At 40.5% G+C, this 16,123-nt stretch overlaps 1 protein-coding gene across 2 annotated transcripts in view; it reads left to right on the top strand.

Annotated features, from left to right (window-relative positions):
• WASHC4 (WASH complex subunit 4) overlaps positions 1 to 16,123 on the top strand; it is a 57,675-nt gene that overhangs the window by 32,315 nt on the left and 9,237 nt on the right. The window contains exons 17-29 of one of the 2 annotated variants that reach the window (XM_034778372.1): positions 615 to 761; positions 929 to 1,008; positions 2,380 to 2,485; positions 3,507 to 3,623; positions 4,797 to 4,965; positions 5,483 to 5,637; positions 6,327 to 6,401; positions 6,496 to 6,600; positions 9,205 to 9,339; positions 10,174 to 10,282; positions 11,050 to 11,116; positions 11,896 to 11,982; positions 12,274 to 13,734. In XM_034778372.1, the coding sequence (XP_034634263.1) occupies positions 615 to 761; positions 929 to 1,008; positions 2,380 to 2,485; positions 3,507 to 3,623; positions 4,797 to 4,965; positions 5,483 to 5,637; positions 6,327 to 6,401; positions 6,496 to 6,600; positions 9,205 to 9,339; positions 10,174 to 10,282; positions 11,050 to 11,116; positions 11,896 to 11,982; positions 12,274 to 12,304 (1,383 nt within the window). In that variant the 3' untranslated portion in view covers positions 12,305 to 13,734. Of the gene's footprint in view, positions 1 to 614; positions 762 to 928; positions 1,009 to 2,379; positions 2,486 to 3,506; positions 3,624 to 4,796; positions 4,966 to 5,482; positions 5,638 to 6,326; positions 6,402 to 6,495; positions 6,601 to 9,204; positions 9,340 to 10,173; positions 10,283 to 11,049; positions 11,117 to 11,895; positions 11,983 to 12,273; positions 13,735 to 16,123 lie in introns of those variants that run through there. The other variant, XM_034778363.1, reaches the window with a different exon arrangement.

The following is a 16,123-nucleotide window of genomic DNA, read 5'->3' as shown; positions in this document are numbered from 1 at the left end:
ATCAGATAATTGTTCTATAGTTTTTTTACAGCTTTAAATAAATTCCAAGCTTAAAAAATAGCAATATGACCCAAGCGCACTAAAAGATTTGTATGTCAAACAGATACCAGGAGATTACCCCCCCCCCATCCCCGTATGAATAGATTGATGTTTAATTCCCTTTTTAAAAGGTAAACAAAGGTTCATATCAGTAAACAACAGCATAAAGTCACTTACTGCAGGCCCTCTGTGGTACTTGCTAATCTGTTAATGTGCTGTTCCAAATTAATGCAGCATTAGGGTGTACATAGTGTATTCCGCAGCACAGCAGTTGTTTTGCTGCATGTACCTGGAGCATCTGACAACACTGAAGGGGAAGAGTTTCAAGCTGAGCATATATCCTTATAATCAGAGAAGGAATTCTCTCCTATGGCACCAAATCTTGCAGGGAGTCATACCTCTTTTGAATCAAATCCATATTCCTAAATATGAGCCTTGCTTCCTAACCAGTCACTGATCTCCAGTGTGACAAGTGCCCAGATTTTCAAATAAAAGAATAGGCTGCTGCTTTTGGTCTCTGATAACTTTTCCATGAATATAAAGTGTGAGCTGCTATTTTTGTTTCTCCCATCAAGAAAAGAGTAATTTCTGACAAAAAATACAGTGAACAGCGCTTGGATGTGCTCTCTGCTCTGGTATTGGCTGAGAATACCCTGAACGGGCCAAGTACAAAACAGAGGCGCCTTATTGTTTCCCTTGCACTGAGTGTGGGCACACAGATGGTAAGTGCAACTATTGCTCAAACCCTCACTACGGTGTGTTACCTTGTTAGCTGTAATAAAACAGCTTTTTCACTCAGCTGTTGTGACAACTTTAAAAGTAATTGTTATTTTCCAATTAAACAATAAATGACTGCCCATTTTCCGCTGCTGTTTTTTTTTCTTAACAGAAAACATTTAAAGATGAAGAGCTGCTTCCCCTCCAAGTAGTTATGAAAAAACTGGACTTAATCAGTGAACTTAAGGAGCGGTAAGCAGCACAAAAGGATGGGGGGAGGGGAGAAAGCAGTGTCGGCTCATGTGTTGAGATTTCGTGATGCAGTTTATGAAATCTTGCAGGATGTTCTGTGTTCTACACTTAGCTACATATAATTGATTGTTTTCATGTACATTGAAGACCAGGGTTGGCCAGCATGTGGGCCACAGAATTCTATAATGACATCTGTGGCTTCCCTAATCTTTAATAAGGAAGAGTAGCTTGCAGAAATGCAGGTTTTGTTGACTGGTGCACCCAACTTTTTGTTTGATCTGACATGGACCATCACTTTTGGAACCTATAACCTCCTTGATTTTTATACCTCCATATTAAAGATTAGGCTTCCTGCATTATGTTGCATTTTACATAAACACCTCCCTCCTAAGCTGCTATAAATTGTAACTGGCTGTGAAATGTTTAGCAGTGATTTTGTGCAAACACTGCTATACACAGATTTTATTCATAGAACCTTGATGGTCTGTGGACCTACACATATACTTTGGGCATGTCATGTAAACGCCAGTAATGTAAATGAATTTGTACCATGACACTGTACCTTCTTAATGCTTTATAAATTGTCAGCATTTTCAAGTTCAGTATCTACTACTAGCATCAGTGAGGAAGATGCTTGTCTGCATGTGGCTCAGTATTTTGGCACTGTTGAACAGTGCCAGCTCCAGGCACCAATGAAGGAAGCAGGTGGTTGGGGCGGCCAACGGAAAGGGGCGGCATGTCCGGGTCTTCGGCGGCGGGCCCCTCAGTTCCTCTCTTCCTCTTTGAGCTGCCGCCGAAGTGCCGCTGAAGAGGAAGAAAGGGAGCAAAGGACCCGCTGCCGAATTGCCACTGAAGAATGAAGCAGCACGATTGAGCTGCTGCCGAAGTGCTTTATCTTTTTTTTTTATTTTTATTTATTTATTTTTTTTTGCTTCGCTGCTTGGGGCTGCAAAAAAGCTGGAGCCGGCCCTGCTGGTGTACATCATCTGATCAGAGACAAGAGTAATTCCTTTACTATAATGTTGCTGTAGGAAGCATAAAGATATCATTACAGAGGTTAGGTATGGTATACCCTGAAACAGCATTTCAGTAGCTTGATATGGTGCTTACAGATATGATAGTGAAAATGGGCATCCATTTATCAAAGAGCTTACATTTTCTTTTGAAGGCCAGTGGAAAAATAATAAATACCATGTACATGTGTCTTGAGCATTAGTGCTATGAAATAACCTGTGGCGTAGATGATCGTAAAAAACAAAAAAGAGGGCAGTGCTGCAAAAATATGGTCTTGCTGACGTGCAGTTCACCATCCTTTACATGTTCTTTTGCGCTGCTTTGGGTTTTGTTTAATAACAAATATCTTCATTTTAGCGTCCAAACACAGTGTGATTGTAGCTTCTTGTACTGGCATCGAGCAGTCTTCCCAATTTATTTAGATGATGTGTATGAAAACGCAGTTGATGCATCTAGATTGCAGGTAAATACGAAATACCCCTAATTGTTCAGTTACAGTGGCTTGCTGAACTGGGGAGGCGGGTGAAGAAAACCCTTAAAATTGTAAAACAGTTTAAAAATCACAAGTCCGGTGTTACAAATAACTGAGGCTGAGATTTTTCAGAGCATTAAAGGGGTTTAGATAGACTTATCTTCCCTTTAAAATTAATGAAAGGCATGTCTGATAAACTGCTCTGAAAATCTCAATCAGTACTTTAAATAGTAGGCATCACTTGCAGTGGTTTGTCTGTCTCTCCTTACCCTGCCCCTCAGTTATTTCATTTTTTAAATTAAGGTCTTTGGCAGATTTAAAACAAAAAATGGAAAAATCTTAGTAATCTTTTGATTCGGTGTGCATCTATTTTTATATTTAGGTATTTATAAGGTACTTATTACCTGGGTTCCAAAGGATTGCCATAGGGGCCATATTGGAGTTTTATCCCCTCCTTGTGCAATATTGCATAACTCGATAATTGCATTCTAACTTTTTTTTTAAAACTGACTCAGAAGCATCCAATACTGGCTTTTACCAGGGATGAACCACTGGTCCAGGATGTTAAACTTGATGAATCACTTGTCTGATCCACTATGACGAATTTATGTTTAATCACTATTTTAAGTAATGGACTTGCAAAAGGCTAGAACTGAATACTTGTTAGTTAATCTAATGATTGGGGGGTGGGGACGATAACAGTCCATTCAAATTGGCTTACAGTACTTAACATTCTTTCCTTCATTGTTTTAGGATAACTGAATCCATCAGTCTTCCAGTCACACGGATTATTTTTAAAAAGCTTAAAGCTACAGTATGTTAGGTTTTACATTATTGTAGTGACTAGTCATATGAAATAAAATCAACTAGAAAGTGATCCTTGTTCTTTGGATTTGAGATTTTAAACTGTTTAAATTGGGCAGATTTTAGCCTTCATATGCTAAATATTTTGAGATGTTTGTTGACATGTCTGTCTTATGGTTTGCATATTAGTTTCTTTTTGTTTTTTTAGTACATGTTTAGTGCATTACGGGACTGTGTTCCTGCTATGATGCATTCAAGACACTTGGAGTCCTGTGAGGTACTTCTGGAGTGCTATGACAAAGAAATCATGGAAGTTTTAAATGAGGTAATTGTACAAGTTTGGGGTTTACTGTGAGTGGGGTCTAATGGTGACAGTTTATTTGGATTGTGTATTAAAGTCAGCTTTTATATAAAAACTATATAGAAGTCTTTGAGACTGCTGTGAAGTATGGGGATACATGAGAAAATGAACATTTTCTCAATCTCATGTTCTTATCTGGCCTTGTTACCATAGTATCTGAGTACCTCAATCTTTAATATATCAATCCTCACAGTATTCCTGTGAGTTAGAGAAGTGCTATTACCCCCATTTTACAGATGCTGACCCACAGAGAGACTAAGTAACTCGCACAGGAAGAGCAGGGAATTGAACCCAGATCTCCCAAGTCCTTAGCTAGTGATTTAACCACTGGACCACTCTTTCTCTCTGTCCCGTCCCACAACAAATGTAATCTATTCTGGGATTCTAGAGAAAATCTCAGACAAAATAATATATTGAAGGTTTTGCTAAACTGTACAAAGTCTTATTGGAAATGAACTACACCTTTCTTAGTAAATCACGTCTGTTGTAGACTCATTATATAAACCAGGGGTTCTCAACCTAGGATTGCAAACAGGCACTGGTGGCTTGCAACCACTCTGTCCATCTCATCTTATTGGTCCCATCTGAGCTGTTGTAACAACATGGTTTGAATTTGGTTGAAGCCAAATGGGTTTTTAAATTAGTTTGAATGGTCACAGTAATGGGGGTGGTGGGGGGGGGGAGGAGGTTGCAGGGAATGGATGGGCCTCTGCTTAAATCTAGGTAGGAACCACACTGGTGTAAAAAATTGTAGAAGCCTCACTTGGCCACAAAAACATTCTAAATCCTCCTGATTAGTCAATGTAAATGGGTGTCCTAGAACTGACACTGTTCATTTGGAAGTTGGGCATCTCATATTATCTCTAATAACAGGTAGTTATCCATGTAGTTTCTGAATTAGTCCTCAGTTTGACTACTAGGGCATCAACATGGCCTCTTTTGCTAGTGCTAGTTCCAGTCCCTGGAACTCTCTGAAATTTTCAAACAAGGACTTTCTACTGCAGGTTCACCTATTTCTAAGTTGTAGTCACAGTCACTAGTGTCATTAGACTTCTTGCTCTGTAGGCAAATTTCATCTCTCTTAAAATAGGATTTTGAATGGACTCTTAGCATCATTTTTATCACTCCCTTGAATAGCACTTGCTGGACAAATTGTGTAAAGAAATAGAAAAGGATCTACGTCTTTCTGTGCACACACACTTAAAGCTTGATGACAGAAATCCTTACAGAGTTGGGATGAAGGATCTGGCCCACTTTTTCTCTCTGAACCCAATTCGATTTTTCAATCGGTTCATTGACATCAAAGGTAGGTTGCATTTAATATACTTTTTTTCCCCTCAACTCTTCTCCGCATCTCTTTAGTTTTTCTGATAATCCTTCTGGTATTCCTTTATTTTTTTTTTGCTTAACTATTTCCTTTATGGATTTCTGTGATCTCAGTTGCACCCTAATAGCAGCTTAGATATACAAAAGTGGCGTTCCAAGCGTAATCCATAGTTGTTAATGTTGTGGCTCTTTACCCACCTCTAGTGGCTAGCTTATATAGAGAGGTTTAGGAGTTTGTTGCCTCTGAGCTAGTGGGCTTGGTCCTTCAGCTCAAGTTAGTAAAGGCTCATGGCTTTTAGATGCAGAGGTCCTGGGTTCAGTCCCCACAGATGACCCCACTAGGGCTATTGTTACAGTCTTTTCTTCGAGAGAATCCAGTTTTAAGTGCCAGTGCAAGAATTTATGGATTTTCCTTTTTTGTTTCTTTGCTATTCCCCAGCAATTTAAGAGCTGCAGTTAATAGTTTAATGCATACTTTATTATTCTTGATTTTACAGTTTATGTAACACACTACCTAGACAAGACCTTCTACAACCTAACAACTGTAGCTCTTCATGACTGGGCCACATACAGTGAAATGAGGAATTTAGCAACTCAGCGCTATGGCTTAATTATGACAGAAGCACATCTTCCCAGTCAGACTTTAGAACAGGTGAGGTATATGTGTGGGTATTGTATATGCCACTTTATTCTGGAAATCCTAGATAATTATTCAAGGCATTAACAAAGTACAGAAACTGAGGAACCCAAAATTAGAGGCCATTTTCTAAAATTTTTGCCTAGACGTTTTACCCAAGACTAACAAGTCTGTGGCATAACCAAGGTAAAACTCCTGATTCCTAGACCCATACTTCTTCATTTTGAGCAGTGAAACGGTGTAATTAACAGTAAATGATTTTTTTTAAAAAGTAGCTATTAATTTGTGAACCTTGAATATGGAGGCTTTTACATTTTTATTTGGAAGCTGAGAAAATGGTCTAATTTTTCCTTTTTTGCTTTGCACTTATTAGATTTGACTAAAGAACCTTGATAATCAAAAATGTTAAAAGATACAAGCAAAAAACCTGAATTTTAATGTGACACTGACTATAAAATTTAAAACAAAACAAACAAACAAACCATAAAATAAATCTAGGCCCTGAAGTAGCCCAGAACAAATTGCAAAGATATTTTCACAAAATTGAAAGGAAAAGTGATGATTTTCATACATAACTAATTACTTTGCTTCCAAAAAGACGTTCAAGTAATTAATTTGCACAATTAGCAGTTACTTTGAATACATTTGAATGACTCCCAGGAGGCTGTTCTAATCCATTAAGGATTTTTGCCATATTGTTTCAGGGTCTGGATGTTTTGGAAATCATGAGAAATATTCATGTGTTTGTATCTCGCTACCTCTACAATCTCAATAATCAGGTGAGGTGTATTCTGTACTTCTATGGGTAGTTCATATCTGATTTTTATAAGCTTTGGTTTTGATATGGGGTATATGATGACCTTTTCTTTGCAGATCTTCATTGAGAGAACTAGTAATAATAAGCATTTGAACACTATCAATATCCGGCACGTTGCTAATTCAATTCGAACTCATGGCACAGGAATCATGAACACAACAGTAAGTATCTTCTGGACTGTTTCTTTTTAATATGTACAGAACAGCGTAAGAACTCCAGCATTTCCTGACCTTTGAGTTTTAACTGTGCAGTTTTTAATATTGCATGAACATAGCTTTTTGTATTAAATATAACAAAGTAGTCCTCAAACACCAAGCAGTCAACATCAAAAGTCTCTTATGAGTTATATTACTAGTAGTTACTCTATAAAGTCAGATCTGTTGTGCAAATGCCACAGCTGACAAGATATTTAGAAATGTCCTGGAAGACCTCTGAATTGCCCTAAAGATGAAAATAAATGTTATCAAACAGAGGTATTATGTTTACAACACTTTAATTTCTAAATAATGGTCTTTATAATTAAAGTGCCATATATAGCTACTTGTTAAAGTTTGGTAGGATGGGGGTTTTATAGCATTTCATTTAAGCAGATCAGGAGAAATGTGATGCTGATGTCTACTAAGTCAACTTAGACTGCCATTTTAGAATTTGGGAAATGCAAGGTCATTTTTAAAGTGGCTTCTATGAAATATGTATTTCACTTTACTTTGGCTAAGATTTGTCATTGACTTTTACTACTTCCTTCTTTCTTTAAATCTAGATGCTATTCTATGGTATGGGTTATTAGAGAGCTTAGGATTTCTAAATAGAATGAATGTAATGATCTTTGGCATAAGGACAGCAGTCTGTCTGGTAAAAATGAACACCATCCTATACACTGTAAATAACAGTACTGTGTTTATTGAGCCTAGTAAAGCTTTGCAGATGTTTGTTACAACTGAAATTTTATCTGTTTACATGTTGCATATTCATAGTAATTGAAGTAATTAAAAAACCTGGTGTGGTGCCAAAGCTTGACTGGAAAATCCAACTAACCCAAAAATGATAAAATTTTGGACTGCCACTCAATTTCTCACTCTCTCTTTACCCCTCTCTGTCTTTCTGTCCCCTTCTTCCTACCAAGCCAGCACAACATAAGAACTTGATGAGCACTATGCACTGAAGGATAAGCACTTTCTCTAAAGCACCATGTACAAAATGAAAATGTTTAGAAATGAGGGTTCTTACTCTTGGTGGCAATGCAGGAAAGTGCTTGCTTTTACAAGCATGATGCTAATAATACGTTCCTCTCGTATTGGAGTTGGTTGTCTCAGAGATATCAGTGACTGATAGAGTTGTCTTGCACGTCACAGTACTTCCTGGCCAGGCAGACGCCTCCTGCTTTATTCGCTTTTGCCTGTTGTCTAGATCGGGGTGGGCAAACTATGGCCCGCGGGCCGGATCTGGCCCCTCAGGGCTTTGGATCTGGCCCACGGGACTGCCACCCGTAGTGCCGCGGGCCCTGCGCCACTCTCAGAAGCAGCCGGCACCACTTCCCTGCGGGCCTCAGGTGGAGGTGGGGCAGAGGGTTCTGTGTGTTGTCCTTGCCTCCAGGCACTGCCCCCCCCCCCCCCCCCCCCCAGCCCCCATTAGCCGGGAACTGGGAACCACGACCAATGGGAGCTTCAGGGGAGGTACCTGGAGGCGCGGCAAGGGCAGCGCACGCGGAGCCCTCCGCCACCCCTCCTCCAGGGGCTGCGGTGCTTCCTAGAGTGGCATGGGGCCGGGGACAGGGCAGGCATGCAGGGAGCCTGCCCTGACCCCCCAGTGCACACTGCTACCACCCCGGCACCGCTTTAGGTAAGCGGCGCCGGGCCGGAGCCCAAACCCTGCCTGTACCCTGCCTCCAAACTCCCTGCCCTAAGCCCCCTGCCTGCACCTCGCACCCTTCCTGCACCCCAACTCTGTGCCGTGAGCCCCCTCCTGCACCCCATCCCCCTTCCCTGAGCCCCCTCATACACCCTGCACCCCTCCTCTGCCCCAATCCTTTGCCTTGAGCCCCTTCCTGCACACCGCACCCCCTCCCACACCCCGCACTCCTTCCCGCACCCCAGCCCCCTGCCCTGCATACAATTTCCCCATCCAGATGTGGCCCTCGGCCCAAAACAGTTTGCCCACCCACGGTCTAGAAAGATTGTCCACGCAGACCAGGGAATGAACTGTAACTTAGGGGGGAAAAAGGAGGGGGTGGTTAATTCCAAGGGACAATATTTTAGAAAATTTTGAGCAACTGAAAAGAAGGTGGGAAGGTTATAATGAAACTTTGCATGTAATCTTAACTATAGAATTTACTACAATGAAAACACATTCAATGAGCTTCCCTGTTGCCCCACTGTTATGAATCCTGGTCATGAGCCACCTGAGGCATGGTTTCTCGTACGCTAAGAAGAGTGACAGAAACTGGATACTCCAGAACTAGTTCCTATACTAGTCGTGAGCTTTAAAAGATCAGCCTATATTCCAGGTTCCCTTTGCCCCCTTATTGGCCTTTCTAAAGGAAATTAAACCTTCCAACAAAAGATTTACCTTTCTTTAGGAAGAAAGTTGCTCAGGTTGAGTCTCTTTGAGATCCACAGAATGGGGCAAGCTGTGTTGAACTGTCCACCTACAAAAAATATGTCATAATATGGAATAAAAGCTTCAAGAAGCTACTGAATGATAGTCACTAGAGAATCATGTTAATTTGAAAGGGTTTTTCTAATTCTGAATGTTTAATTTTACTGCAGGTTAATTTCACTTACCAGTTTCTGAGGAAAAAGTTCTATATCTTTAGCCAGTTCATGTATGATGAACATATCAAATCCAGACTGATCAAAGATATCCGATTCTTCAGGGAAGTCAAGGATCAAAATGATCATAAGGTACACTACATGTGGAGTTCTTGGATAAACAATAACTTGATTAAAAACTGTGCTGCCTTTGCACTGAAAAGCTGATATACACTGAACTACAAATGTCACTTTTTAAATAAAAGGAAAATTATATGTTTATAGACAAGTGGCACCTTCTGGTCTATCAAAATACAGTGTTGCAGTGTATACAAATTCCTGCATTGAGACTGGCTTATCTGATTCTTATTGCTTACTGAACACTAGATGGTACTCCTCAGCAGACACAACATGTCACTCCTTTGTATTATAGGATGGGGTACGTTTATTCTCTTGTTAACCTGATAATGATGCTTGGTGCAGATTTGTTCTAAACCTCCAGTCCAAATCAAGTTTACCAAAGTTACAATAAATATTCCTGTCTATTTTGTAATAGAGATCACTGTTGACATTAATGCACAAACTTGGTATACGAGTACAGTAGCTATCTCTTTCTCAAGGCCTTGTGCCTAATTCTCATCTCCCACCATTGCACGTCTAATTCTGAAAAATTTGAGGCTTAATGTTTGGAATAAAAATGTACTGGAATGTTCTTTGTATGTAGTTTGCTCTTATAAGAAGAGTGCTGTCTTGTTTATATATAGCAGTAACAGATCTCATCTTTGCAATTTGCACACCCGACCTGGTCAAATGACACTTTCACAAACTACTATGCACAGACAGGGTTACACTTTCAAAGACTGAACAAGGAATGTGCGTGAATGTTTGTGGGCTGGTGATGGAAGGTAAAATGGGGTTTGACATGAAAAGTCAAGTAGATTCTTCAAAGATAAATATTCTCACAAACTGCAAAAATTGTTTCTCTAGTATCCCTTTGAGAGAGCAGAGAAGTTCAACCGGGGCATCAGAAAACTTGGAATAACGCCTGACGGACAAAGTTACCTTGACCAATTCAGGCAGCTCATAAGTCAGATAGGTATGCATCACTGTATCTAAAAATATGTACAAACATTTTAATGGCAGAAGTCTTTGTAATCCTATAACTACACTGCTTATTTTACCTATATTTTATGGTTGAAGCCCAAATTCAAGCCTGATATAAGCAGGTGCACTTCCATTGAAGTAATTGGAGTTTTACCTAATTACACAAAAATGGGTCCTAAATGTTTTAATATAAGATGTATCTAGAGCTTGTATGAATGTTTTTTTTTTATTTGCTTTGGGTTCAATTTTTATTTGTTTGACTGAGGCACCATTCATCCAGGTTGAGTATCTTTCTCACTAAACGGGAAGTACAGTTCTGTTAGATACTTCAAAAGGTGTTTTGAATCAAATACAAATGTGTGCATATATTATAATAGTTAAATTTGATTTACTAGTTGTAGTAATACTTTTGGCACACTGATGCCACCAATGGTGTAGGGATCTAAAGCCTGATCTTACAAACATTTCCTGTATCTTATTGGACCTTAGTTAAGGAATTTAAAAATGTAGTGCGTGTGAGCATAATCTCCTTAGATGAAGCCAGTCATGGCTCATGTTTTGTTCCTCTAGTTGGACTTTGTGCCATTAAACTCTAAAATATCTGCATTTTTTCTCCATGTAATTAGCTTCAGAATATTTCTCTTGTAAAACCATTCTGGCTACCCCAAGGCATCAGAATTTCAGAGTTAACAGGGATTTTGAAATGTGTACATGTAAATATCTAACTTAGGTATGTTCCTGTTTTTCTTGTTTTTAAAGGCAATGCAATGGGCTATGTGCGAATGATAAGATCTGGTGGACTTCACTGCTGTAGTAGTGCAATTAGGTACCTACATGAATATATTTCATGCTGCTACTAATATTTTATATCCCTGTGCTACCCAATTCATACTGATATTCCCTTAAGGACACTGTATAAGGATACAAAGGAATTGTATCTCTTGTCCTGCAAACTAGTTCAGAATCCCTTACATTGCAAAACCATAACCTTTTGTATAGTATAGCACATTACGTAGGTGAGCTCTTAAAGACCAAAATGATTATTTATCATTGCATAAAGTGCCATAGTGTACATAACATTTACAGAGAGAACAGGACACAGTTTGTACCCTCCAAAGTTTACGAGCTAGGTGTTGTACCATATGGTCATAAGGCAGAAAAAGAGATGGCGTCAGGGGAGGGGAATGGGTGGTTTATGGGCAATATTATGAGGCTGGATGTTTTCTGAAGGTGTTCATCATGTTTCCTCTTGTTTGTTAGCTATGATTTTATCTGGATGGTGTGGAAGTACGGGTCATGGTTGAAAGATGCTTTTGGAGGAGTGGGAGCTTGGTAGCATATGAGATTGGGGAGGACACTGCAGGCATAGCAGGGCAACATGGGAGAGAGCCCAGAGATTCTTGTGTAAGAAAGATAGGAAGGGAACAAGGCTGGTAGTGGAATTAACAGACCCTGGGTGAGAAAGAGAGAGATGTACGCAGAGCAGTGTCAGAGCCTTGAAGGCAAGGGTGGTTCATTGTGTAATTTATTTATAATTTAACTTAATTGATGCATCAGTGAGTAAACCACAGTTAAATGTAAACCTAACACACAATAATTGTGTAGGTTTGTTCCTGACCTTGAAGATATTGTTAATTTTGAGGAACTAGTGAAAGAAGAAGGACTCTCAGAAGAAACACAAAAAGCAGCAAGGTAACCCGACATTGTGTTTTGAGATGTGGGGAGGCAAGCATCTTTGTTTTTAAACTTGTGTTTTGTGCCTTTCTTATTTAAAAAATTCATATGCTTTACAAAAGATAAATGAAATTGATGTCTTTAATTTGTTTAATCAGACACTATTGCTTTAAAGATGCTAAACTGAAAATGACATTTGTACCAATTGGATCCATTTGGAACTCAGCTGCTCTGTAAAATTATCATTTGGTGAGGAAAGTTCTAGCCTGTAAATGTCTTAAGTTTTAGAAATCTCCTTTCTGGTTACAGAGAGACTTTAAAAACAAACCCGCTTCACTAATCCTATTCCAAGGCCTGTTCAGATATCATTTAGGACTCTGGGGAAAGCACCACCTGGCCACCTTGGCTTGTGTAGTGGAAGGAATGGAGGAAAATGAACATTTTCCATTTGGAACACACTGGTGAAATGTGTAGGAGGAAACCATTGCTTTCAACTGTATTGGGCTCTTCTCAAAAGTATTCTCTCATACAGAGAATAACAATAGCTGGTGGTGGCCTATCTGAACCACATTTGCTAAAATGTGTTCTGAACACTGATGTATTTTAAGTGATTCAAGCTTAGATTTCTGTTGGTTTTATTTCCTTGTTTAGAGGCATCAGAGTGTGACCAGCAATGGGTACAGGGAATATCGCAATTGGCAAAACTTTCTGATAGTCATCTTTCAAAGCCTGTCTTAAAACTGAACCTTAAATTACTCTTTTGGGGCTATGGATGGGAAACAAGCAAATCTTCTGCTTTATAGCCTTTACCTGCTGCTAAAATAAGCCCCTTCTTGTTTTAAGTCTATGGATATAACTGTATTCTGCTCACCTATTAGCTGGCTATAGATCCAGATAACAAAACATGAGCTTTCTTTATCATTTCTGCTGTGAGCAAATACTAGATTTGTTGTCACTTCATCCAGGTGGAAATTCTGAGTTAAACGGAGTGGTGTTTTGAGGAGGTCGAGGAAAGTTTTACCATGTTGCCATAGAGTTCCACAACCTTTAGTGCAGTCACACTTGCTATACAGGTCTGGCTTAATTTCTTGCTATATGCTTTCTGATTTGAGATGTAAACTAATAAAACTTTGCACTCGTTTTCTCACTACTTCTTTGTCATTGAAGGGAGCTGTCTTTGCTTGAAGTGAATCTCTAGAAAACGTATTCCCATAATTCTGAACTTTTTAAGAGTGGATATGTATAATTTTCTGTTATCCAGCTTCTTTCTGCATTCACCAGTAATGGTTAATACCCCACACTTATAGAATTTGGAGGCAGTCCAGTGTTGCTGCTGGAGGCTCCAGGACTAAGCCTAGCCATTCAGCTCAGGCCTCTAGATTTTCTGTCTCCAGCAATGGAACAAGTTGGTGGTTCGGTTTCCTATTACCTTCTTTCTTTGTTCATGCAGCACCAATTTATCTTCCTTCTCTTCCTCTTCTTCCCCCGGATTGAGTATTTGACAGTGAGATGGTTTCAACCACCAAGCTCCACCAATGAAGCACCCTCCTCTCCAGGACATCTCTGCCCCATTCAGGCATGGCAGAGCTATCCTGAAAACAGCAGACTAAATCTAAGCCGTGTTTTCCATGCGAGGCACCATTTACAGGCTCTTCAGAGGGCAAATTATGTCCTGTCTGTTCTCTGTCAGGGCATGGGGCTCAGACTGGACCGGTATGTCAGATCCCCCCATCCCAAGAGCTGCAACTCTAATGCAGAGTCTAAGGATGGGGAGGATGCTATCCAGTCAGCTTGGGGTAAGTCCTCCCAACAGATGGGAGGGAAGGAGAGGAACAACCTGCCCTCCCCTCCCCCCCCCCCAATGATCCCAAAGTCCCATCCTCCAGATACTGAAATGGATCCTTTGCTCCCTGGGGAAAGAAGTGGGGCTCCTACACCATTCCCCTTCCTTCCACTAGGATTTGGGGGCAATTTCCTGGTACTCGGGTAGATCTAGCAAACCCTGAGATTCTGGAATCCCAAAAATCAAAAGCTAGCATCAGCTTTTGCAAGGCAGCAATTAGTATTACTGAACAAGTGGGGTGAAAATCCAGGGTCAAACCCCCTCTCCTTTGACTTCACCACCCTGCTCCCTCGAGGGAGTGTTTGCTGGTGCTTTTCTCCTACACAGAATCTCTCAGTGTTCTGTATCAAGCTAACTGCCCCTTTCCCACCCGACAGCATGTCTGGCCCTGCAGAAAAGCCTGTCGTTCCCAGGAAGCCCTCCCTCAGATTGCTGCATAGTGGAAATTTCAGTCCAAGGACCCTCACTCACAGCCAGGGAAAGGGGTGCAGATTTCAGGCAGCAGCAGAATGGGAATTGTGCCTACTTATCATAGTAATAAAACCTTGCTCTGCCAGGGAAAGGGGTTTTCTCTCTCCCTCTCTTGCTCCCTGTCCCCCTCCGCTGGCTGGCTGCTCATTAAAGTGTAAGGAGTACTTCAGGCAGCCTGTGACCAGAACAGAGGCTTCTGAGGATTCTGCTCCTCATGAAGTTGCACCATCATGGGATTACAGAGGGGTAAGTGAGAAATTCCTTCCCAGGTTCAAAATGATCCTGTTACTGAGTAAAGCCCTGAGTGGTACGGGGCTGCTCCGACAGTACTTACTTGGGAGCTAGCCAGCCTTGGGGAGCAGGCAGGCAACCTTTCATGCAGACATCTAAAAAGTGACTTCTACAATCGAGGTTTGAGTGGTCCTCAGACCAGGATACGCAGCATGCTATCTTCCACCTGTAAACTGCCAGGGGAAGTACCACACATGCACTACCGAAAAACAAACAAAACCAAAATTAAAAAAAACCCAACCAAACAAAACAAATCTGCAGGACTTTTCCAGGCCAGGATGCTAGTGGCTTGCAAGGGACTTTAAATATCATCCCTTTCAAGCATTTTGAAATAGATTATTTTCTGTAGATGTCTCCTTTGAGGCCATCATAAGATCCAAATGAGGACAGACTACTGATTTGAAACCAAATATTAAGCTAAAATTTTGTTCTAACCCTTAGCCATCCCTTTGGAAGTTTGTGGCATACATGGACATTCCTAGCACTCTAAAGATATATCTCAAGCATATGGAGTACAAAAGCCAAGGGTACCCTGTTCAGCTCACTCTGTCCAAAATGCCAAGGCTCTAGGGCCTTAAAGTTGCTGCAGGCAAGATGTTAGAATTCTGCACCAGTTGGCATGCTAGGAATCTGGGAAACTATTCACAGAAGTCTCTTGGAGTATTGGGGAAAATGTGTGTGACGGATTGAATCACAGAAACCCCCTTGGGAGCTGTCAACTGATGTGCCAAGACTACTACTGCCCCTACTTTGCCAGCCAGCTCGGGACCCCTGCACTCTGTCTTGTTGAGCCAGACATGCCAGTCTGCTCCAACACAGACCCAGGGTCTGAATTACTTGCCCCAAAGCTGCAGACTTGACTGAAAGCAGCTAACAGAAATGTTCTTATCTTTAACACTCAGATGCCCAACTACCAATGGGGTCTAAAACCCAAATAAATCCGTTTTACCCTGTATAAAGCTTATACAAGGTAAACTCATAAATTGTTTGCCCTCTATAACACTGATAAAGAGAGATGCACCACTGTTTGCCCCCCCCAGGTATTAATATATACTCTGGGTTAATAAGTAAAAAGGGATTTTATTAAATATAGAAAGTAGGATATAAGTGGTTCCAAGTAGTAACAGGACAGAACAAAGTGAATTACCAAGCAAAATAAAATAAAACACGCAAATCTCTGTCTAATACAATATACAATACGATGGGGGCTAATTTAGCTACAACAAGTCAGGAAAAAGATCTTGGAGTCATCGTGGATAGTTCTCTGAAGATGTCCATGCAGTGTGCAGAGGCGGTCAAAAAACCAAACAGGATGTTAGGGATCATTAAAAAGGGGATAGAGAATAAGACGGAGAATATATTATTGCCCTTATATAAATCGATGGTACGCCCACATCTCGAATATTGTGTACAGATGTGGTCTCCTCATCTAAAAAAAGATATACTGGCACCTAGAAAAGGTTCAGAAAAGGGCAACTAAAATGATTTGGGGTTTGGAACGGGTCCCATATGAGGAGAGATTAAAGAGGCTAGGACTCTTCAGCTTGGAAAAGA

The sequence above is a fragment of the Trachemys scripta genome, chromosome 1 (assembly GCF_013100865.1).
Source record: "Trachemys scripta elegans isolate TJP31775 chromosome 1, CAS_Tse_1.0, whole genome shotgun sequence".
Classification (NCBI taxonomy): Eukaryota; Metazoa; Chordata; order Testudines; family Emydidae; genus Trachemys; species Trachemys scripta.
The sequence above is the reverse complement of the archived record's forward strand: the minus strand, read 5'-3'. Positions and strand labels throughout refer to the sequence as shown.